The 24,790-nt window shown below is 44.5% G+C and overlaps 1 protein-coding gene across 3 annotated transcripts; it reads left to right on the forward strand.

Moving 5' to 3' along the window:
• Positions 1-207: 207 nt before the first annotated feature.
• frmpd1b (FERM and PDZ domain containing 1b) lies at positions 208-24,196 on the forward strand. 3 transcript variants are annotated; one of them, XM_035649997.2, is made up of 17 exons: positions 208-444; positions 7,605-7,755; positions 9,843-9,953; positions 11,102-11,274; positions 13,132-13,234; positions 13,588-13,633; positions 13,931-14,035; positions 14,223-14,318; positions 15,352-15,477; positions 15,593-15,712; positions 16,338-16,471; positions 16,810-16,936; positions 17,277-17,369; positions 17,490-17,672; positions 18,004-18,205; positions 18,433-19,407; positions 19,614-24,196. In XM_035649997.2, the coding sequence occupies exons 3-17, from the start codon at positions 9,847-9,849 to the stop codon at positions 22,175-22,177; spliced, it is 5,154 nt and encodes a 1,717-aa protein (XP_035505890.1). In that variant the 5' UTR covers positions 208-444; positions 7,605-7,755; positions 9,843-9,846; the 3' UTR covers positions 22,178-24,196. The 3 variants fall into 3 exon arrangements, with proteins under 3 accessions (XP_035505890.1, XP_035505892.1, XP_035505891.1); XM_035649999.2 differs by having other exon boundaries at positions 209-444; positions 18,004-18,151; XM_035649998.2 differs by lacking the exon at positions 208-444 and adding an exon at positions 7,065-7,456.
• Positions 24,197-24,790: the final 594 nt, after the last annotated feature.

Below are 24,790 nucleotides of genomic sequence, written 5' to 3' on the forward strand. Positions count from 1 at the left end.
ATAGATATTTTTTATTAATATTATTATTATTAATACTAATAACAATAATTATTATTATCATTTTTACTATTATTATTATTGAAATTATTATTATTATGACTAATTGACCTTGTGGAGGAGGGTCCTCCGGGCAGACAGAGGAGGAGGAGAGACGAGCCGAGGGAGGGGGTGGGTGGGTTATTTCTGAGCTCAGGGCCGAGGATTAAGCAGAGAGCAGCCCCAGTACGATGACAGCATCCAGCACATAGCCAACCCCCCCTCCCCTCCCCTCCCACACACACACACGCACACACACACACACACACCCCACATCACCACCATCATCCGGCCCGGGCGGACGCCGCGGATATATATTGAGAAAACAAATAACGGTGGACTGATCTTTTTTGGGGGGGACGTCCTCCCCAGACTCCCGGTCCGTCCGCCTCCTCCACGCACCACGAGGTGAGTCTTCTCGGCGTCCCCCGGTGTTGTTGTCTGCTGAAGGAGCCCGGTGGCGAGCGGGGGGCGCTCACAGCTGCACCTTGCACATCCATTGGTGTCCTTCGGACAGATATATTCATCTGGCCGAAAGGGATCATTTAGCTGACGGACGTTTTCACAACGCCAGCAGGCTGCACCCGCAGAGATTTAAATCCGATTAAGATTATAAAGGAAGCAACAAAAGACTGACCTTTTTTTTCTCTTTGTTTAGCCCCCCCCCCCGGCATGGCTGCGGCCACTGATCAAAGTTAGTGTGAGATCAATGTACAGGGAATATCGATTGTTTTAAACGCATTTGTTCAGCATTCGTGGACAATACACACGGCCGATGTGTGTTTAGTGATCAGTCATACCTGGATGTATGTGATCAGGTACTGTACATATACAATACGCAATCAAAACCCAGCGGACACTGGTTCATTCTCGTGCCACATCCACCACATGTCGTGTGCGCTGATGGTTCACATCCATGCTGCTGAATGCGCAGTGGAGTCACCGTCACTGGCTACACGTTGGACACGGACGGGCTGAATCCTGACGGATCCCGGGATGCCTGGAGTCTGGCTAGTGAACACACGAACACTATGAATGGGCGTAGGCGATGTGCAGCCAGCTGGGACACTCGTCTCTCCCCCTTTTCTCCCTCCTGTCTGTCTTCATCCTTTTGGCCATCATCATCATCAGCAGCAGCTCTCTCTCTGCCCTGCGCTCTCCCGTGCCGTGCCAGGCATGACAAGCGCAACACAACTAGACCGGAACAATGCGTTTTGCTGTTCTGGGGCCTTCATTTAATGCACGACATGATTTAATACGACCGCCGATGGCGACTCCATCCAGACGCACGTGTCAGACCGCAGACTTGTACAGACACGCCACGTACCTTGATCATTGTGCGTGTTTTTAACAGCATCATATGATGATGATGATGATGATGACACTGCTTGTGGTTACAGTTAAACACATGCACAGAGAAAAACACCTAATGAATGAATGAACAAGAGCAACCCCCCAGCTAGATGCTGTTTCTTCCAAAGCTTGCATTCCTATCTTCATCTGACCTACATATATATATATATATATATATATATATATATATATATATATATATATATATATATATATATATATATATATATATATATATATATTTCTTAAATGTAATGTATTTGTGAAGGTATGACTTAAAATGTCAAATGGTCACAAATCCTTCAAAATTCAATCCAGATCTGGATTTGTATCCCTGCCAAAATCTACCTTTTCCTGTCACCATGTTCAGGACCTATATTTGATAATAATTTCATGCTAATCCATCCGTGACTTTTTTAGTATTAATGCTAGCAAGCAAACAAACATCATTCATCCATTCATTCATTACCTCCTCGGCAGAAGTAATGAATGAATGGATGCCATTTTGGTCCTGTGAAGTGTAGCCTATATGTGAAGTAGCTGTGAATGCTCAGTGTTTTCCTCTTACTCTCGGGTGCACACGAGTGTCTGTGTGTGCGCTCTGCCCGAGCTGTGCCACTGCTGCAGGCACTGTGCTGTGACTCAGGGATGTATGCTACGACATGTGATGGCAGTTGCTGCTCCGGGGTCATCCCGCCAGAGGAGAAACGCGACGGGCAGAATAACTCGCACATCAGGAAAAGACTTGATGCCTGGCTGCATTAGCCTCGATCTGCCCTGCCGAATGCTCCTCTGTCCCACTTACTGCAGCCAGCCAGCCTCTCCCGCTCCCTCCCTCTTCGGTCTTGCTTTCATGTCTGCAGGGCAGACTGTGTTTGCTGGGCTGTTGTTCACTGCTCCAGTCCAGTGCCTTCGCCAACAGATCGTTACATCAGCCCATAACTGAAACCTGTTCAAGAACTCGATTCATATTGTTGCAGTAAAGCTGCTGATTCGTCAATATCGCTCCTTCTCTCTAAAGGAATTCAGGGGTCAGGGGGTTGCATCCATTGTATTATAATGATAGTAAAAGGTAGAATTGATGAATAGTTTTCTGGATGTGCTGATGGGTTGATTTATTAATGGGCATATCAAAAGATATTGGAACAGAGTTGGGATATACTGTGCACTTGTATATCCCCCCCCAAACTGTACCAGGATTAGTCCAGCAGACGAGAAAGGGAGGCATGACCTCATTGATGTGACAGCGCCATGATGATGGCACGATTGACTGGCAGTGGTGGCGTAATTTAGATTGACTCTATTTATGAACATAGAATAAAGAGGATGAAAAGCATTAGCCTAGAAAAAGATACACAGGGCCTCTACTGTAAATCATCAGCTTCATATAACTAGGTTTTATACTCTTCTATTCTTCGTTGTAATATAAAATATTGCTGTATATATATGTATAAGTATATTATTCCAGAGCCCAGGGGCCTATTGTAGCTGCAGACTTGCTGGCTGCACTCATATTACTTTTACTTACTATTGTGCAGTTTCTGAAGGATCCGCGAGTTGAAGGAAATTGGCTCAGACAACAACAGAAGAAGTGGAGGCAAACAGTTTTCCAGACGTGCAACATCTATCATCCGCTAACATTCAAAAGCCTTCCTCAGACATCAGGATCTCTCTCTCTCTCTCTCTCTCTCACTGTCCTTCTCTTTCCCGAACCATCCGAACCATCGATAGGGATCTGTAACACAATGCGGTGCACTATTAATCTTTGAAAGACCCATTATTTAACAGCGCGCTGGGGAACTCAAGCTTCGCCAGGTCGCCGATGAAAGGGGAAATGAAATGAGTGGCGCACAGTGAGCCCTGTCTCCCTAATGCTAATGGAATGAGCTGACAGGCTGAATAAAGAACAGGACATTTGATTGTGTCTGGATAAACAGCAAAAAATAACCAGCTACAGTTGCAATCAACATGCAAACAAGCCACTATGCCGCTGTTTGACAGCTGACTGTAATTTGGAGTGGAAGATTACTTAATGTTTCTGTTTAACATGGTGGTGGTTAGCACTGCCAGCTCACAGCAGGAATGATCAGGCTTGGAGTTTCCGCCGGGTACTCTGGCTTCCTCCCGATATCCAAAGGTTAATTGGCGTCACTAAATCTGAGCATGAATGGTTATTTGTTTCTATACGTCGGCTCATGTCCAGGGTGAACCTCACTCTCTCCTGCCACACCGCCACACTTACAAGCTGAGCAGTACTGATGGATTGTTAACATGTCCATACCCACATACCACAGCACATACAAATTAGCTGTAATGATTTGTTGATTGCTTAGTCAGTCAGCAGAAATACAATCAGCATAATCAGCAATTAATAGTTGAATCATTTTCTTCAGAAAAATGGTGTAGTTTTCAATTTCCTGCTTTTCAAATTGGAATGTTTTCTGTTTTTTCAGAGTTTTACTGACAGTAAAGGTAAACTGAAAATCGTTGGGTTGGGGACAAAGCATTGGCATGTTGTCATTTTCTGACATTTTATTGACCTAACCATTAATCGATCGGTGGAGCTATGGCCATATATCCAAAGAGTTCTCCAAAGGTCATCTCTTTGTAAACAATGGCCCTGTGTACCCTGCGCTGAAGAAGATTAGAAAGGAGGCATTGAAGCCTTTTTCCTAAGAATTTAGAGAATTCAACCATCCCTTGGCTGCCACTTTTGCAGCTGATGGTGATGGGAACATTGTTATATCTCCATGTATTTAGCTACAAATCAAAGTAGTGGACCAAACTGAAGTTCGGATCTGATGACGTTAGATGAATTGTTAAGGGATCGCCAAAGCGATTCCATTGTATCTGGTGGAAGACGTGATGTCTGAATCACATTTCTTGGCAATTCTCTCAATAGATAAAGTTCACCAAAAAAATTAGTGATGTTTCCCATGAACGTCATCAGGATTGATCCATTCCTATCTAGGCATTCATGGAGATAGTTTAATATTATAAAATTTAATGAAATGATAGAAACCTTACATATTCCATGTCTTAAGAACAGGCGATGTTGTGATTGAATTAACTTCCAACACTCTTGTTTGATTGTTGCAGAAGCTGCTTGTGACCACAAAGTTGCATCTTAAATGTAATAATAAAAATGTAACTTAAATATAATAATAATAAATGAAAGCATAAAACTGTTTGCAGCCTAGATCAAGTACATTTAAATGTATTTAAGTCAGCTCTTGCAACCTTCTTCTTCATTTCTGTTTCTTAAATTTTAGATGGGAATCATAATTTAGATTATTTTATTTCCCCTTCTTAAACCTGTTTGATACAGGTGTGATACAAAAATTAATCTTTTTCTATTTAAATTTCCTCTACTCGAGGTAGTTCACATTTACAACTTTGTATTTATGAGATCTGAAACCAACATATGCTTCTCATAAAAACAAGTGACCCTCACTTCAGGTCATCCAGATATTCACACACGCAAAAAAGAATTGTGCCAAGTGTGCTGCTGATAGACTGAACGTTGACCGAGGCCTGTGTCCAGTGACTGAGCCAAAAATGAATTGTCGAGTTGCTGACCTGACCCTGGCTGCTGCTACCTCATCTGGTGCAGCTGTATCCGGTGCGTCGTTTTTGACTGAAGGGTAGTGTGTGTGTGTGTGTGTGTGTGTGTGTGTGTGTGTGTGTGTGTGTGTGTGTGTGTGTGTGTGTGTGTGTGTGTGTGTGTGTGTGTGTGTGTGTGTGTGTGTGTGTGTGTGTGTGTGTGTGTGTGTGTGTGTGTGTGTGTGTGTGTGTGGGTGGGTGGGTGGGTGGGTGGGTGGGTGGGTGTCAGTGCTGTCTGTTAGCAAGGCTTCTCCTGGAGTCTGCTTCCCACTTGTGTAATACTTCACTTAAAAAATCACATTGGTTTTGAATATGTGTGTATGCGCATCTGATTGTGCTTGAGGTTTTTTTTTTAACTACATTAACAGATTGTCCAAATGCTGAGTCCAGTCTTCTAACTAATAGCTAAGTGACACGTTTATTTCAGACACAGATCAGTCAGATTGTCACATCCATTAGCTTGGGTTATGATATTTAGCAGGACGTCAGCTGATTCCGGAAATTTATTCCCTTTCCCCCATTTCATGTCCCGATGCAGCTTCTCCGGGGCGTGTCCAGGTTGGTCTGACCTCCATGAGCCCCCATCTGGCTCAGCAGCATTCGTCTGGCTGTTTTCTATCCAGCAGGCTGGAGCAGGCTGCACAGACACTAACCAACTTCAGTTCCACCTCTCAAACCCTGACAAGAGAGTGGACGACCTCTATGAACTGCATGTGTACTCATACCAGGCTTCAGGATTGAATAACTGACCGTGTTGTCTGAGACAGAGAGACATTGTGTGGGGAAAATGAGCAGCGGGAGTGGGGGGTGTGTGGGCGGTGGTTTGTCTCGGAGACACTGAAACAGAAGGCTTAAGACAGCCTTCATTATCTAACAGCACTTCAAACAAATATTCTCCTTGTACAGTGAAGAGTGGAGGAGGGGGGAGAAGGTGATGGGAGTGGAGGAGGCACAATGAGTGAAAGGCCAGACAGACTACAAGGCTCGCTGATGAGTCGTGTACGCGGGGCAGATTGGGGACTTGAGGACAGGATTCGCGATTACTATTGATTCAGAACCAGATTAGGAGCAAACTCATCAAGCAGCTCGCAGACACACACACACACACACACACACACACACACACAGGCTTTACTGTCTTGGATTTGACCCTGGCATCACATGGAGAATGCAGTCACCACATTAGAAAGAAGCAAAGAGGACTAATGGTAACAATCCTACAGGTTTGCTCTTTTATGTATTTATTCGTTTGATGACTGACCATACATCAATGTCTGCTGCCTGGCTTTGTTTGCCCTGGGTTGGAGGAGAAATGCTGCATTAATCAGCTTCCCTTTCACTCCTCCCGGTGGACGGACTTCTTTTACGTGTCACTGTAGACACTTTTGTTCTTCCTTTTCTTCTCCCGCAGCTTTACTCCCTCATTTCTGTGGCGCTGCCCTCTTCACCCTCCTTAAAATTCTCCCCCTTTCCTCGCCCCCTCCAATATCCTGTCCTTTTCTCTCCTTTCTTTGCCTCGACCAATTCTCTTTTCTGTATCCCTTCCCCTTTTTCTCAGCCCTGCTGAGCCCCCCCCCCAACCCCCCATACGAATTCCCCGTGTGTCTCTCTGCTCCGCGCCTCTTGTTGCCTGTGTCTTGGCAAAGTGGCAGAAGGAGGCGGCGGAGGCCGAGCTAGCTGCATTAGCACCATGCATTATTCATGTGCCCTGCAGTCTGTGTGGGTCCAGGTCTTCTGCTGGCTTTTCACTGGGACACACTGGCCTCGGGAGAGAGCTCCGTGCATGGGACACGGGGCCTGATGGACGAGCTGCACAGAAGGGACAATCAATTCCTTGATTTCTGCTCCCTCTCCTCGATGAAAGCCTCCGGGGAGAGTGAGGGTTTACTTCACAGAGCAACATTCAAGTGCAAAATGAGGTGGTTTCCTTAGACGAGATCAAGAATGTTTATTCAGTGTCTCGCGTCATTCAACACCCAGGCTTTTCACAACAAAGCATTCCCCCAGTGTGTTTTTCTCTCGCAAATCAGAGGCCGGCTAAGGTTTCAGCCATATCTGCCCCGATGTTCATCTGAAAGACTTGTCCGCTTTTATTTTCGGCTCAGATGGGCGCCTGCCTGGGATCGTCTCTTGCTCTCCGCCACATCAGGATTCACAGGCTGTCCTCTTTGCCTTTTGAGCGTGCCCAGTAAGAACTGTTAACTGAACTGGGCAGTATGAAATTTTAATCTAGACAACCAGACGGAGATGGAGTGCTTCGTCTCCACACTGCCATGTGCTTTTGAGGCTGCGGAGGAGTAGAGAGAGGGAGAGAGAGAGAGAGAGAGCCTTGGGGACCAGAGGAGGGGCCTCTTGGAGAACCACAACCACATAGCTGGTTTGGACTCACATCTGCTTTGCTTGACACGCTGTCGTGTTCACTCCGAAGCTATCCACAACTGGAATGTAGCTCTGTTGCTTATAAGTAGGTTAAAAAGCCAACACGTACACAGCGTAATCAGACTTGATATCTGGTCGCTTCACGCTCCGTTGCGATCATAACCTCGTTGCGTGGATTGTGCATCTTGTTCATGGGGTTAGACAGGTTTCTGACATTACTCTGCTACGTACAGGTGGCCGCACCAGATCGGGATTGGCCCTGATGGTCACAAGGACCCCTCTCCACCTCTTTTCAGCCAATCCTGGAGGGGCTGCAGAGCCGATGTCTCAGAGGGCGAGAGGGTATTTGTGTTCCGGAGTCCTGAGGAGACAAGCCACATCACGGTGAGTCGCGCTCTCACGCCCTAAAATATGAGGACAAGATTTGAGCCTGGTTTGAATTTCCTGTGGACCGAGCGCATGTCAAATATTGCCCTGCCCTTTCCAGAAGCTTACCATGTGTAATGTGTAAAAGCTCATCCTCATGTATGTGATTCAATTGTTCAAAGATTCAAGAGATTCAGGGGTTGAACCATCTATGCTACTACACACTACAGCCTGTTTACCCTTACTCCTGCTCCACTAGAGCTGCTTTGTGCAGGTTATAAAGATGTGCTGTTACTGCAGAGGGAGGATAGTAAACCCCTGCTAAGGACGTGCATGTATATAAAGAAAAGGGCTGGCTGCTGCTGCCCAGAGAAACTGTCATTGGAGACGACTCCCTGACTCGGCAAGGACAGAGTCGGTGAGAGAGAGAGAAAAGGTGGAGAGTGAAAGAGGGAGACTGACTGCAAAACAACAGTCAACTGCCTCTGCATTGATTGCAGCACTGCACAAGTGGAACAGACACGCATGCACAAGCACAAGCCTCCAATCAACACAATGTCAAGCAAATAGAACACATTCTGGTTGCGAAGTCTATTTAGCAGTCCACACATGAATCGTGATCCCCGTGAAGCTGTACTATGAGTCAGTTCCTGTTTTCGCCGTGATTGAACAGGGCGTGTGTCAATAATCGCACTCGGTTTGTCGCGTGTGCAGCTGTCAGCTACCTAGCCTCACTCATCCCCTCCTCATCCACATCTATCTTCCTCAATCCGGATCAGCGGGAGGTGCTGAAGTGACACCCTGCCCAGTGTGGGCCCGTGCAGAACGAGTGCCTTTAATCCGCTTAAAAGACAGACTTACTGTAAACCGCATACTTTTCTACTATGGAGCGAGGCTAGTCATCGCTGGCCTATAATCAGTTATAACTACAACAGAGACAAGCTGAAATCCTGCTGCTGATTGTGTCTTAAAAAACAAAACTTGTTTTCTATCTCATGAATACGACTTAACTCATCCTCTATTGACTGCAATGCAGTGTGTCTTGTTTCCACATAAATCAAGTCTGAAAGTACAGTTAGGTAATTGCAATGTAATGACTTATCTCCTGATTTAATGTACAAAGAGATGTTTTAAAATGCCCCAGACAATTGTGGAAGATTGGCAGAAATTTAAGGTCTTGTCTAGTGTCTTGGCTTGCAGACGCTACCTCCATATTTCAGCGGGCCAGTCAAACTACACTCTCAGCTCTGGAGGCCGGCGAGGCCAAGGTATGGATCATTAGGTTTCAGGAGCACATCTGTCATCGTTAGCTGGATCGATCAGGTCCGGGTCGCTACTTTTCCCATTCCTGCCAAAAGTTTTCCACCTCGTTTTCTCTCCCTCATGGGGTCAAGATGTCCAATGCAGCTTTGCACAGCCAATTAAGCATATCACAAAACAACAGTAAAACAGTATCACAAAGCAAACTAACATTAAAATTTGAATGTTAAAAAACCTGTTGCTTTTACATTCAAAGCAAAGTAAATATTAAACATAATAGAGAAGCTCGTATTACTAGTCTCTACAAGGTCAATACCAGTTTATTGATTGGCTGACAGAAAGAAATAAAACAAAATGAAGGGAAGTCGTAATCTTGAGATCTGGTCGAGGCTCAATGCCGACCTTCACTATGTCCCCGCCACTCCCCAGTGTAAAGGGCAGGCTAAGCAGAAAAGGCACAGCTGCAGAGTTGTATAGTGAACATGCAAATTGAAGCACTATTATATTGATTTTTTTTTTTAATTCTGGTCACTTATGATGACACAATTGTTGTTGAGAATCAGGTCATTTAGCAGATTAAACTCCACCCCCTCTCAGCCTTTCTTGCTCTCCGTTCACATAGCTGGGTATTCTCTGTATTCAAGGCAGGCTACATGCTCTGCATGTACAAACAGCAGATGAAATGCAAATTTAGCTGGAGCACAATTCAGGCACTGACTACAAAGCCTGTGAAAATCAAGCTAAACGTATTTTGAGCAGTTTTAATCTGTCCTCTGATCTTGTATGTTTCTTTTTCTCCCGGCACTTTGCTTCTATGGCTCATATCCTTCTCTCTGTCCGTCTAGATAAATGGAGGAGAAGGAGCGATGTAGGAGCAGGTCTCCGGCTCGGGGGGCCAGTCGGGTGCAGCAGGTGGTGGGAACAATAATACGTCGCACCCGTGAGTCGCTTAGCAGGTACAGAAAGGACATAATTATAATGCACGACACACTGAGTTACACTTCACTTCTCTGAGTGAAAAACATTGATTTGATTTTTGTCTGCAGCAGAAAGTGATGGCACCACAAATCCAGTTGTGGCTAGCAGAAAATGGCGACCCCCACATAAAACACCTGCGTCAACAACAAACAAGAAGTTATTGTAGAGAAAAAACAAAACAATCAAGATTCGGCATAGAGAGCGGAGAAAACAGCATCATTCACTCCTGGGCCTGCTGCCCAGATCCTGTTGCAAAGAAAAAGTGTTGGCTGTGTGGTGTAAATCATTTAGAATAAAAGTGTGTTCGGAGACAAATTAGTTTTTTTTAGCTGAGAAGCCGTGAAATGTCATAGAGATGGCTATAAAAAGAGAGAAACAAATACCCTCAAAAATCAAAAGGTGGGGTCTGAAAACACACACACACATACATATAGACAACCTGACTGATCCCTCTTACACACAAACACACCCCACAGTGAACCACAAATATGCTTTCATGAGTCCGTCATTTCCTTGCTGTCAACCAAGTAGTTTCTCACTCTCAACTGAGGAGGCAGCCCAGTAAACTCACGGGTTAGTCAATCTTGGAGGAAAAATTCTGACCATGTCAAAGAGAATAAGATACGAGATTAGAGAATACGATATTAATGCAAAGGAATCAGAACAGATACTATATATAACCAGTGTGCGTTTGGGCTGATGACGTATAAGAATTTATGTGTATGTGTCTCAGTTCTGACTCCTGATCTTTGAGGAAGTGTTCAGTTATGGCTATTTGGCCTGCTAATAAATGTTAGCAACCAAGCTGATATAAAAAAAAAAGGCCATCTAATCAACAATGAAAATAACAGTTATTTGCCTTATCTGTGTGAAATTATTTGTCACGATACAATATATAATATACAGTAAAAACATAAAAATAAAGTCCTTCAACTGCTTTTTACAGTAACAGTCGGTCATGGCCTAATGAACAAAAGACATGACTTGTTAAGGAATGTGATCGGTGCTGAAAGCGAACAGGACACAGCAGCTATTTCGCCTCTAATCCATCTGAATGTATTTATTGATGACCACAATGTTTTAGTCTCCCCTCAGGGTAACCTGTCACCTCATTTGACCTCCTCAGAGAGCGGTTGCTAGGCGATGGGCGGTCGCAGCGCTCCAACAGTCTGTCCAACCAGAACTTCCAGGCCAAGCTGACACTGCAGATCACCAGGGACCCGGTCCTGGACAGCAGCACTGGACATGGCTTCACGCTCACCAGAAACACACCCCTGCTGGTCAGGGACATCGCCACAGGTACATGGCACCTGTATGTGCGTGTGTGTGTGTGTGTGTGTGTGTGTGTGTGTGTGCGCACACGTGTGTGTGAGAGACATGTTTGTCTATGTGGATGAGTGCACTTTGTTTCCCTGCTTCTTCTCCAAATGGCCACCTGCTTTATGCAACAGTGCACTGCCTGCAGCAAGACAGGTGGTGCACCCCCACCTTTCTCTCTTACATTCACACACACATGCACGCACCCACACACACACACACACACACACACACACACACACACACAAATACATTGATTCTCTCCTGGCATTCAAACTGCAAGGCACCGTGCCAGAGAACAGAGCCACCTGCTCATCCTTTCCTGATTCAATCACTTTTCATTTAGGCAACTTTGATAGTGTGGATTAAGAGAAAGTGACAGTGAGAGTGTGAGAGAGAGAGGGGGGAGGGGAGAGGGGGGTGTGTGTGTGTGTGTGTGTGTGGTGTGGTGGGGGGGGGGGGGGGGGGGGGGGCTGCTGATCCATTACTTTTATTGTCTATCCTGTAAATTAGGCTGATAAAGGCCCAGAGGAGGGTCCCACCCTAGTACCAGCTCTGTAATTGCTATCTGATACCAAAGAGCGAAAGAGAGAGTGAGTAAGAGAGCGTGAGAGAGGGGTGATAACAGAGGACAAGATTTTATAGTCACTGATGATGCCAGAAGGGAGACCCCCGTAGGGAATATACAAGGAGCAAAGAGACCAAAATAATGAGTGTGAAAGTATGCAGAGTGCTGGGATGGAGGGAGGCTGGGCGACGCCTTTGGGTGTAGGAGGACTGAGTGAGGTCCTTGTGGTGAGGACGTGAATATGAGAGGGAAGTCGTGGATTAGGAGGAAAGATAAAAGGGAAAAGGAAGAGAGGAGACTTGATTAAATCCAAAGATCATGGTATTGGCAGGGCCATCATGAAGCCTCACAAGAGGGCGGTTGCCTTATCTGGCAAGAGGGTGTGTGTGTTTGTGTGTGTGTCATGCTGTCAGTAGTTCAAAAACCAGGGACAGACGGGGCTCTCTGTGTGAAGATATGTGTGCATGGGCGTACTGCATGTGTTCAAATAAACATACACTTAATGTGTATGTGCGTATGTGTGTTATAGTTAGCTGAGACTGTTGTGCCTCAGTCGTGCTCTCTTGCCTAAAGACAAATGAATATAAATAGCTTGGTAAAGCAAAGCGGAGCCAAGCTGGGTGAGACCCAGAATAACTGTAACCCCTCACATCCCGGAGAGCTCAGCTGGGAGTACGTGATTTTAATCTAATACACTTTTTGTAAAATCAGCGAATATTTACTCACAGTCCACTAACTCTCGGTGTGCACTTTGTAGGCATCACTCACCGACACCTTAAGAGACGTGCTAGCAAGGGACACTACGACTCAGGGCTTTTGGCTGACCAAAAGCCCTGAGTCCAGTGGTGTATTCAAGCTCGGTCAGAGTGGGTCATATAATGACAAGAATAATAGAGACATATACGGATGTAATGATGTCTTAAACTATAACGATGATTGCAACAGGTAATTGCATTAGGTATTATTATTATTATTATTATTATTATTATTATTATTATTAATATCATTATTAATATTATTAATATTATTATTATTATATTACTGTGTAAATCTCTGTGTATCTCCATTTCTTTTTCTGGACTAAAAGTGCAATCCCTTGTGCAGCGATTTTTGTTTAATGCAAGCTCACTTTTCATTTGGTGTGTGTGTGTGTGTGTGTGTGTGTGTGTGTGTGTGTGTGTGTGTGTGTGTGTGTGTGTGTGTGTGTGTGTGTGTGTGTGTGTGTGTGTGTGTGTGTGTGTGTGTGTGTGTGTGTGTGTGTGTGTGTGTAGGGAGTCCTGCAGATGGGATACTGTACCTTGGGGACCATGTGGTGCAGATTAATGATACAGTGCTTGAGGATTTGAGTGCCGAGCAGGTGGAAGAAATCCTAAGGTGAGAACAACTGCAGAGATGTCTGTCTGTCTGTCTGAAAACCAGTTCAGGTATTAGGACCTGTGTAATATAAGCACTGGGTCTGGTGAGTCAGGTGATTAAATGCAGTCATAGTTGTTTGCTGTGTGCGATTGTTTGTGTTTATGGATGTGTATTCTTGCGCACGTGTGTGTGTGTGTGTGCGCGCGTGCGTGTGTATCAGAACTGCTTAGTAAGTTATTGGCCAGGACAGAGGAGAAAGTGCTTATTTGACAGCTGGACAGACAGTTAATGAGTTCTTGCGTGTGTGCGTGTGTGTACATGTGCATGTGTTTTCACATGTTTCTGGGTGTGTGAATTTTTTCTTTGCACAGGGACTTGGACGATTGTATCACAGTGACTATTCTGCGGCACATGACAGTGAGTACAAAGAAGACATTGATTACCTCCTCTCAATACACACACACACTCTCAAAGAGTCACTACACCATTCCTCATTCAAACATTAGCCCTCCGTGTGTTTCAAAGCTTGTGACTGTAATCTCACGTCTTCTGTGACGTGTCGATGCATATGTGTCAGCTCTTTGATTAAAGCTGTGGCTGTTTGTTTCTCAAAGTTTTGTTGATCTCAGAATTTAATCAGTCAGTCCCCTGTTTTGAATTTGACAAGTGCGTGTGTCCCGGTCCATCCCTCCCTCACATACATGTGTGTTGCAGAATCCCAAGTCATCGATCATGTCAGCAGAGAAGAGAGCTCGTCTGAGGAATAATCCAGTAAAAGTGCGCTTTGCAGAGGAGGTGGTGGTCAACGGGCACACTCAGGTGGGAAAACCTGATTTGACCCAGAATGATGGCTGTTGTGAACCACAGATGAATGATCATCAGTTGATTCATCTTTATTTGGTCATATTTTCTAAGCTGTCCTGCTGCCTTTTCCTATTTCCTCAGTTTCTCATTTGATATTGTTTCCTGTCAAACCGTACTGACATGTCTCTCTTCTCTTCACCAGGGAAACTCTCTTCTCTTCCTGCCCAATGTCCTAAAGGTTTATTTAGAGAATGGACAGACCAAGGCCTTCAAGTTTGATAATGCCACCACTGTCAAGGTAAGTGCTAAAAAGTATCTCAGTGCTGCTTTGCAGTTTTACCAGTTTTTTGAGTATTTAGACTTGTATACTCTATATATGTACTACATATACTGTATTGTATACTTTAGCTGCTCTTAGACATGCACTGAGGTCCAGAAATTTTTCCTGAGCTTTTCGAGAGGGGCTGTATGTGAGAACGCAAATGTCCGCAATTGTTTCTCAAGACATTTTCCATAATTTCCTGTCAGCCCCTCCGTAAAATTTCCAAAAAATGTCTGAGTGGGCCCATGAGAGAATACAGTTAGAGAGATTGGGCGCTCTACCCAGGTGACACCTAACAGAAAACAGCTGAATGTTCATGTCTGAAAAAAGCTCGACATAGAGGCCCTATAATGAAAGGTCCAAATTTCAATCTTTAACAGGCTACATCAGCTACACCACTTGTTTACACCTAATACATTTTGAATTGTTGTTGGATAATTGGATGATGCAGTTTGCTAACAAGAGGCACAAGAGGTGACCACCATATCTTTGGGTTGATGACATGTTTAACACTAGTGTTCCCTCTGAATATACTAATATACAATATACTAATGTTACTGGAGAAGTTTCTCAAAAACATCATGAGACCAGAAATGAGTGGTGAAAGACTTTCTAGAAACAAGTGGGTGTATTTCATAATTAATGCACAGCACAAGTTATGGTGTGATTGCCCCAAGGGTGACAGAGTGTGGGTAGACTTGCTTCTATAACTGTTCGTCATGATGTAGAGATAAAAGTGAGGAGAAGATCAAAACGAGATCGCAAACCTCATGAGATAGTTCATAGTCAGCCACCAAGAGGTCCATGTCCTTGTCTGGTCAGGTGACTGTCTTCATGAGCACTTTGTTATTGTTACAGCCACTTTTGTAGTATTTGTGTTTCAGTTTGTATATTCCCAGCCAAAGGGAAAGTGAGAGGGGGAATATCAGATTTGACCATCTGCCACCAGTAGACTGGGATGAAACACGTTTGTCTAAGGGGGTCTGAACTGTTGGTTTTTCAATTCCAGGACATTGTTCTAACTCTGAAGGATAAACTGTCCATCCGGGCCATTGAGTACTTTGCCCTGGTGCTGGAGCAACAGTACAGCATCACCAAACTACTGCTGCTGCACGAGGACGAATTTATACAGAAGGTGAAGGAATCCGAGAACACACATGACTGCACACACACACACACACGCACCAGTTGTTCCCTTTACTTTTAGAGCTTGTATTCGTCGTCATGCCTCTGTCTCTTGTCTTCACCAGGTGGTGCAGAAAAAAGACTCCCATGATTACCGATGTTTGTTCAGGGTGTGTTTCATGCCCAGAGACCCCATGGACCTGCTGCAGGATGACCCCTCGACCTTTGAGTACCTCTTTTTACAGGTCAGAGAAGCTATGTCCCTCATCTACAGTGCTACTTTCTCTCTGTGTCCTTCTTTCCTCTGAGAGACTTGTGCTTTGAACTCAGCTTTTTCACAATCAGAAGTGGGACCCATCTCATGTTATATTAGTGCAAAACCATCCTAATCTAATAAAACAACATTTATTTTGGCATTTTATCACCCTGTAAAGATTTTGTGAATTAACAAAGAAATTGGTCATCTCCTGCACACACAGATTTGACACTTTATTTATATACTACTACCCTGGATGAAACGTCTCACAGCCAGATGTTGTCTTTGCATATAATTAGTGCACTGTAAAGCACTGGGAGTGCCACTTATGTCATGTTGATTTATTGTTCTAGTGTTCCATTGTGCTTGCTGTGTTTTTTTTTGTCATGTGTAGGGTAGCTTAGGTGTCCCAGTGTTGGTTTTAACTACAAATATGCTTATGAGCTCTGTATTTTGCAAGGTCTGACATAAAGCACATGGTATATTAAGCAAATAAATATAAAAATCTGGTACTTTTCACTTGTTAATTTGTATGTTTAGGGTAATGTTTTTTGTAATGCGTATGTGTAATTGCATTGTCTGTATGCATCACACTGTGACTATATCTTTTTCAGAGTGTCGGGGACGTGCTGCAGGAGCGTTTTGCAGTGGAGATGAAGTGTAACACTGCACTTCGCCTGGCAGCGCTGCACATGCACGAGAGACTGGATAGTTGTGGACAAACCAGGACGTCTATCAAGAGTATTACGTGAGTCACCAAAAACTAGGTGCTGGTCATTTGTCTTGAGAAAGACCAAGTTGGTGATATAATATCATCAAAGCCTCTCTCTAAAATCATCTATGTCCTACTGTATATTTCATTCAACAATTCAACAATTCCTCAATGACTTCTACTCTTTTCCTTGTCGCAAGTTCCCTTTTGCTTCCAAATAATGCACCATATTTAAACTAAAAACTTAATCAAGCACACAGCACATGTGGTGCACTGTTACTTCACTTCCAATTTTAGCAGCCGTTTAAGTTGCAGAGTTCTTCATTATGTATCAGTTTGCATAGTTTGATTTCTCTCATGTGTGGTGATGACAGAAAGGAGTTCGGCCTGAACAGTTTCATCTCTCCAACGCTGCTGAGCAACATGAGGGAGAAGGACTTGAGGAAAGCCATCAGCTACCACCTCAAAAAGATCCAGTCCCTGCTAGAGCCACGCCAGAAGGTAGAAACAGACTGATGGATGAGTGGGAGGAAGCACTGAGAGGCGTAATGAGATAAATAGTGAGAGTTTAGCAGAGCTTTGGGTGATTTTTAAGTTGACTCTTACTCTTATAGTGTCTGCTAATCTCCTTGTGGTTTTAAGTTGTATAATAGCTTGGGAGAAAGCTAGATGGTGGGTGGGTGGGAGGCTAATTAAAAAGGAAATAATAGGTCTGGGGCTTGTGTAATGTTTCTGGCAAAGTTGAGCATATTTCTCTGTGGAGAGCATTGTTTTGGTCAGTAAGTCAACCATAATATTTCAACTGGTTATCTCTTCTTCGACGTCCACTGTGGCGTTGTAGGTAATATCTGCTGCTCAGGCTCGGTTGGCATACCTCACTCAGCTGGGAGAGCTCATTTCATATGGAGGACGATCGTACACAGCTACGATGATGGTAAGGGTTGTGGGCTGGTGGGTCCATTTGTCAAAGCATATAGCAAATAACCATTGCTCTGCTTCCTCTTCATTTTTTTTCTCCTCTGCTTTACCCTTTTTCACTCTCATCTACTTTCAGCTTCAAGACAGGGAGGTGTTGGTCAGCCTGCTGGTTGGAGCCAAGTATGGAATGAGTCAGGTCATCAACCACAAGCTCAATGTGATCACTACATTGGTCGAGTTCAGCAGCATCAGCCGTGTGGAGTTGCTCACAGAGTCCGACAAAGTCTGCCTACTGCGCATCTCACTGCACGACATGAAGGTATGGAAGAGATGGGTACACTGGACTTTATCATTCATTAATGTGTAGGCACTTATACTGTGACACAGATGTGGAAAATGGATATTCACTCACCACACTAGATTTGTGCCAAATCTCATGCTACTGTAGAGTAAATGTAGGTCAGGCGTTTCTCCTTCAATACACAAACAATATGACGCCTAAGGGAGTGTGTGTTAGCTATATAAAGCTAATTCACTTGTCTCAAAGGTGACTATCTCCCCCTCTTCCTCCCACTCCATCGGCTTTTCTCCCTTACCCTTTGACTCACTACCACTTTACCTTATCTTCTGCAATGCCCTCCCCCTCACAGCCATTTGCCTTACTGATGGACTCTCTGGCAGCCAAAGACTTAGGGTGTCTGCTGGGAGGCTACTGCAAACTCCTGGTGGATCCCAGTGTCAATGTCTTCCGTCTGGGGCGCCCAAAAGTGAGGGTGCACCGTATTCCTGCTGAAGAAGGTGTGTGTGGGAAGTTCGCCGTAGTAGAGGGCGTGTGCTATGAATCCCTATCAAGTGAGCAAACACTGTTTCACTTAAAATGATTACTTACTTAATGGCTTTGGCCTTTCGATAGACTTTTTTAAACATTATATGTTGATGTATGTCACCAGCCAGTACGGGTACTGATAGAAAAGCAAGTAATACTATCAAAATTGAAACACAATTATGTTTTTCTTGTGTGCTAACAAATAGTTTTGCTTTGCTTTTCTGGTTTTTGTGTATTTTCCTGGTGTTATTAGGTTATGTGTCTCGCTGCTGTAGTGACTCAGATGACTCAACAGATGAGGATGACCCAATGGATTCACAGAATTACAAACGTTCAGACCCTGCAAGTCAGGACTGGGAAGAAAGGAGGAGAGAGGAGGAAGAAAAGAGGAAAGAAGAAGAAAGAGAAGAGAGAGAGGAGCACAAAGGCAAGCAGGAAGTTAAGATAATAGTGACAACAGAAGGTAAAGAAAATGAGGGTGAAGAGGAAGGAGGAGCAACAGGAAACGCTCGACGTAAATTTAGTATTATGGATGAGGAAATGAACCTGGAGACCAGCTGGTATCACACTGACCCACGGGTCACCAGCAGCTTCTCCAGCTTGTCCAGTGGCTCCTTGAGTGCTGCACTAGAGGAGAGCACTGCCGCAACTAAAGCCCAATCTCGCATGGATGCACTCCGTGGACAACGCACAGTCGAGGACCTACCAAGCTTGGACGTTCACCACCCCTACCTCCTAGAGCCAAAACGCCACCAGGGCCCTCTGCGACCCACCAACCTCAATTATCGTGGCAATGACAACTCTTGCCTTTGCTATGCTGATCTCTCCAAGGCTGATTTCCTGCCTAGTCCACCTGAAGCTACCAGTGATGATGATGATGATGATGATGACGAAGAAGTGGAAGAGCAAGGAGTGAAGGAACTCAGGCGCATTTCCAAGATTCCTAGCTCAAGAGATTTGAGAATGATTGACAGCACACCATTTCAAAGATCACCAATAAGAAGAAAGAAAAAGATACCTCCCAAAGTCCCGCAAAGGACGAGTTCAATTCCCGGGAACAAAGCAGAACAGGCGGAGCAGCGCCTCTCCAAGGATGAAGAGGGTCTATTCCTGACACCTTCACCCAACCCTAAGCCAGCTCTTTTGGTCAAAGAGACTGCCTCAGAGTCTGAGGATGAGTTTTTTGATGCACATGAGAGGTTTACTCCACCAGTTCCAGATCTATCAGGTTTGTTCACAGGATGTTTTTGTTTATTTTATTTTGAAATATACATTGCAGTGCTTTTTAATCATTTACAAATAAGATGATTTATCTGTGTCATATTTTTCTGAAGCTTCTATACTGGCATTGTGTTTATGTGATGGCCACATGTGACAATGCTGAGACATCAATTTGATTAAAAAATGTCTTTTCTTTTGATTTGTCCTTTACAGATGCTGAACTGGCTGACCGGCAAAATGCTAATCGGTTGAGTGGCACCTGGAATGGTGTTCCAGCTGCCCGAGGGAAAGAGCCCCTTGCCAATAAAGCCCAATCCTCTAAAATAAAGAAGGAAGTGGAGACACTTAAAGGACCCACGGATCAGCTTATCAACCAACAACCCAAAGCACCAAAGCCATCACAAAAACCTGAAATTAAAGTCAAACCACCATTGGCACCTAAGCCTCAGCTGCCTCCCAAACCTCAGATCATTCCTCCCAAGTCCCCCCAGCATGGGAGATCATATGCCCACTGCAATGGAGACGCCTCTGGACGTCTGTCATCTGAACTTTTGGAAATGGAGCCAGACACCATGGAGTTCAAGTCTGTCACATCTGGGGCAGGTGGATTGCCTCTTTCATCACCTCTGATCACAGCAGTGAGGTGCAGCAAGCAACCTCTACCGATCACAACACCGCAAACTGAGGAAAAGACGAAGAGGCAGGTAAACATCACAAAGCAGAATAAAGATCTGACACATGAGAATGGGGCACATGTGATTTGCAAACACAAAGCAAACATTCCTGATACAAAGGAAACTGCTAAAGTTGAGGGGCAAACCAATGGGACTACCCTTTCTTCAAAGAAACCACCAAACCTACCCCCTATCCTTCTCTCTAATTCAGGTATAAAACTAGTTATCCCCCCTCCTGTTCCCCCAAAACCTACGTCTCCCACTAATCTTCACCCCTTGTCACTACCTGCTAGCTCTCCTGTTTCCCCTACTGATCCAAGCAAAGGGATCTTCAAGGAAAGCATAAATTCACCAAATGGAATCCATCCCTGGAGCAGCCGCAATGGCAGCATCCAGTCAGGACCCCGGAGGGTCTCTCTGAGCCATGAGAGCCTGTCACCCAAAAATACAGATGCATCTCTCACACTAACCACCTCCCTCACCTCAACTAACTCTAAAGATGAAGAGAACAGAGAACATGGAAGATCAGGATCAGGATCAGACCTGAGGACCAGCTCCTCCAGCCTGGGAGGCAGGCTGCCAGCATCAGCCCTGAGAGGGAAAATCCAGGCGCTGCCTTGGTACATGACCCGTTCCCAGGAGATTTTGGGAACTCTGGACTATCCCTCCACAAGCTCCATCAATGGAGACACATCTGGCTTTGGCTCTGGTTTGTCTGTAGCCAGTGGTTTATCCGACCTGAACAAGACCCCTGTCAAGGAAACAGAGACTGTGGCCTCAAAAACAGGAGGCAAAGGGAACATTTTAGAGGATGGAGCTGAGGTTGTTATAGCCACCATCAAAGAGGCCCAGGACGTGACCTCACATATGAAAAAGGCCAATGGGACAAATGGCTCACACCCTAATCTGACTTTAAAAGAGAATGGTACACACAGTGGTAGTGTTTCATCAGAGCAGCCTCAGTCACGGGCCCACTCAGCCGTGGGGTTGGGAGGTGTGTCCAGCATGCAAATCGGTGGGGACTCACCAACCTCATCACTCGCAGACAGTACTCCACCAGAGCAGCACCGGGAGGCTTGTGGCTGTCGCACCGTTTACGCCAACTGTTTCAGTGGAGACACTGAGGATGGTGTTAGTTTTGATGAGGAGCTCACCATTTATGAGTTCTCCCGCCGCACACGGCCCAAACCCGCACGACAGCCACCTGTCCCTTCTCCTACAATTCCTCCTCCAAACCCCAATATTTTGTCTCTGCTGCGAGACAACCCCCGCCCACTCTCTACTTTTTCAACTGCCTCCTCTGAAATTAGTCCCTTAGTTTCACGTCCAGTTTCCCCCACGACCTCTTTTGGTGGTCCTCTTCGTTCTCTCACCAACAAAAATTATGGCGGGCTGAAGGGAGGATTTGCCTCCCTTCGTCAAGATATAGATCAACTTCTGCTGGTCTTAGAGTGCGAAGCACTTGAGCAACCACAACAAACAATATATCAAGACTCAAAGCAGGATATCACAGGCATAAAAGTAGAACCTGACCTCAATCATAATGGAAATGAAGGCAGTACTACCCCAGCACCTGGCCCAAACTGTACTGGGGCAAGCCCTGTCACCATGACAGAGGCTGAAAGGAGTCTTCTCCAGGCAGAGGCTCGACGGCTAGCATCTGGGTGTCAGCGGGCCACGCGTGTGGGCTGGGCTCCTGATGAAGCCTTACGTTCCTTATCCAACAGCTTCAGTGCTCTGGTTCAGTTGTCTGCTGCCTGCCTGCGAACAAACCCCTGCTCTGGCTGTGACATTTGCCATAATGCGAGTCTGGTCCTCGGGGATGAGGACAGTGACGGTCAGGAGGCCAAGGAAAAGCTAAAGGAGATAGTGGGTCTGTACAGGGAGTTTGTTGTGGCTGTTGAGACAGCTGGAACTGGTGCTGCGAGTAAGAGTGTGGGCCTCACTGGGTCTGGACAGGGTCAGGGGGAGAGTGACGGGGTGAGGCTACTGGCCAAACGCTGCACTGTGCTCATCTCCTCCGTATTCGCACTCACACAGCTCTTCCGGACACGCACACTAGACTCCTCGGAGACGCCTGGCCACGTACCTCTCAACTTTTGACCTGTGAACTTTTACCCACTAATAAGCCACTGACTCTGGAGGCGAGACAAGATGAAGCAGCACAGAGTGAACTGGTGTGTGACCCCTGTGTTCTTGTACAGTAAGTGCCATGCACACCACAGCACACAGACATAAACCCACATCACACATACCCACATGGAAACCACACACCAAACAAAACCCGAAACAAAGAGAGGAGAATTCATTGCTTGGACTCTTGTTGGACGCATATGGACTATGCATTTGTACATATGAATTTTATAAGTATATTATAATTATCTTATTTTATGATACAATGTGTATGTATGTAAGGATGAATTACCCATGTATGTATTTATGTATTTATTTTTACAATATTTGCACCATGGTCTGTGGTTTGCAGATCTCTGGTAAAAAAAACAACTAAACTATGGATGTCACTGGAATTTTTATTTTTCCTTCTCTTTGAGACAGTGTTGTTATCTTTTGCTGCTTTAAAGATTTCTCCACTCGATAAGGTGTAATCTGTAAATTGTCATTTTCAAGTTTTTAACTACTGTACGTTTTACTGACAAAGTGCTGAAAATATACTTTATCACACTACAGTGATGACTAATTTGTTTTGTATTTGCAGGGATCACAACTTTTTAAGGATTTAGTTTTTCAACATTGCAGTCGCATTTCAATTGGATATAAAACCATACCATTACAAAGCAGGGAGAGCACTTTTGACTGTTACAGATTGCACCTTTTTATGAGACACATACCCTTGTGTAAAGTGTTTTTTCTACCCCTTTGCCCTGACTGACTCTGACTGAATGCTTCTTGGAAACTACCCAAACGTATGCAGTATTATACCATTAATCTAGTTTTCATCCAAAGGACACTACATATATATTTTCTGGGAATGTGGGGATCGGGCCTCTGAGGCAAAACAGGGGATCTTATTTCTTTAGTCAAAAATGTTTGAAAAGTTTTTGACTTGGCACAAGTGTGACTGTTAAACTCTGTCCAGATGTAGCAAAGATCCAAAGTCTTTAAACACTGAGCCACAACTGTTCCCCACTATGCTTTCCTCTTTGGGTACACCACCCTATTAATAACTGACAGATGGACTGACTGCTGTGGGCCGGGGTCAGTACTTATACTATATGTGTCTGTGTCCTGTTCCCTACCTTAGTTTATGGCTATGCAAACATAACACCCCCCCCTCCCCATTTACTGTATTTTGATTATTTGTACATTAAAAAACAACACAAGCTACATTATGTTTGTCTGAATATAATGTAGGTGCTTTCTTTGTTGGGAATGTTGGCTTTTGTCTTGTTTCGGGAAAACTCTGCATTATGGATTGCAACATTCTGCAACGTTGCATGGCAATAGCATTTGTCAATATTAGGACTCCTGTCTATACTGATGTCTGTGAATTGTCAGTTAAAGGATCACACTTGCTCGATCAGCTCGCCGATGTACAGTGTTCACTTATCAGCTCGTCCATATCACACGATGCCAGATCATTTAATGAGCCATCCGATTTTAAGGATTTACTCGAGGCACCTACGACAACAGGAAGGTAATTAAGCCAAATCAGACAGCAATTGCTCCTACAAATATAATAAGTGGATTAGCTGAAATAAAGACAGCTTAAGTTTTCAGAGGCAGCTGGTGAGGAGATAGGTAGAATTTCTAATCTTCCAAATTAGATGACTGAGGGAATTTTTGTCAAGGTGGCTGATTGAGAAAAAGAAAGGTGAGTTTATAGTTGCCAAGGAGGTAGTGTCCATCATAGCACTAATATCAAGACATACTGTATGTCTCAGGAACATCTCCACTTGTCAAACAAACAGGCCCAAATAGTGCAGAGTGCCTGTGTCACATCTTTGTTTTGTCGCCGTATGCTTAAATTGTGTCAGCAGCATTTCTTAATCAAAGAGGACATTGTGTTTCTACATGAGCAGTCACTTTTTTCGGACCCACATACAATGAAGTCGATGTACCAAGAATTGTATTGTCTGGGAATAAATTACACACTGACCTTAATAATGTGGGTGGTCCAAGTGTTTGGCTTTTGTCTCCTTGTGTCACCTTAAGTTCATGTACAAATATTAAGTCTACAAATAAGATCAGAAGGCATTCAGTTTGGTCAAATTTTAAACCCAAGGGGCAAATAATACAACAGCAGCACACAGAATGAAGACCTTAAGATAAATCTAGTCAGTCTTAATAGAGTCGCAATTTGTACAATCTCTTCACCACTGATTTCTTAATAAGCATTATTGTGGTATTACTCTACCAGCCATGGGGTTGCTGTACTTCATGAAGGCAGTGTTTATCTATGCATGTACCACTGTGACCTGCTTTCTCTTCTCTCTCATTTGGTACAGCAAATGTCTAAAATATTTACAGTGAGTCTGCACAGTAAGAGAAACATTTCTACTCCTATTATTAAAATACATTCTTAAATAAATAATTTGAATTTAAAAATTCAATATTTCACCTCAGATACTCATTCGTTAGGGAGGGATGACAGAGAGAGAGAGAGAGAGGTCTGCGAGCTCAACCCTCCCTGATCCAAAGAACCCATGTCAGATTGCCCTTAATCTGATCATTTTCTGCAGCCTGACTTCTTGACAC

This window comes from Scophthalmus maximus, chromosome 9 (assembly GCF_022379125.1).
Source record: "Scophthalmus maximus strain ysfricsl-2021 chromosome 9, ASM2237912v1, whole genome shotgun sequence".
NCBI classification, from domain to species: Eukaryota; Metazoa; Chordata; class Actinopteri; order Pleuronectiformes; family Scophthalmidae; genus Scophthalmus; species Scophthalmus maximus.

What these genes read in the sequence shown, in the direction of transcription:
- frmpd1b (XM_035649997.2), top strand. Translation starts at nt 9,847, where the DNA reads ATGGAGGAGAAGGAGCGATGTAGGAGCAGGTCTCCGGCTCGGGGGGCC. An exon ending in AGGACGAATTTATACAGAAG is followed by an intron (nt 15,478 to 15,592) that starts GTGAAGGAATCC and finishes TGTCTTCACCAG; the next exon opens with GTGGTGCAGAAAAAAGACTC. An exon ending in ACGTCTATCAAGAGTATTAC is followed by an intron (nt 16,472 to 16,809) that starts GTGAGTCACCAA and finishes TGGTGATGACAG; the next exon opens with AAAGGAGTTCGGCCTGAACA.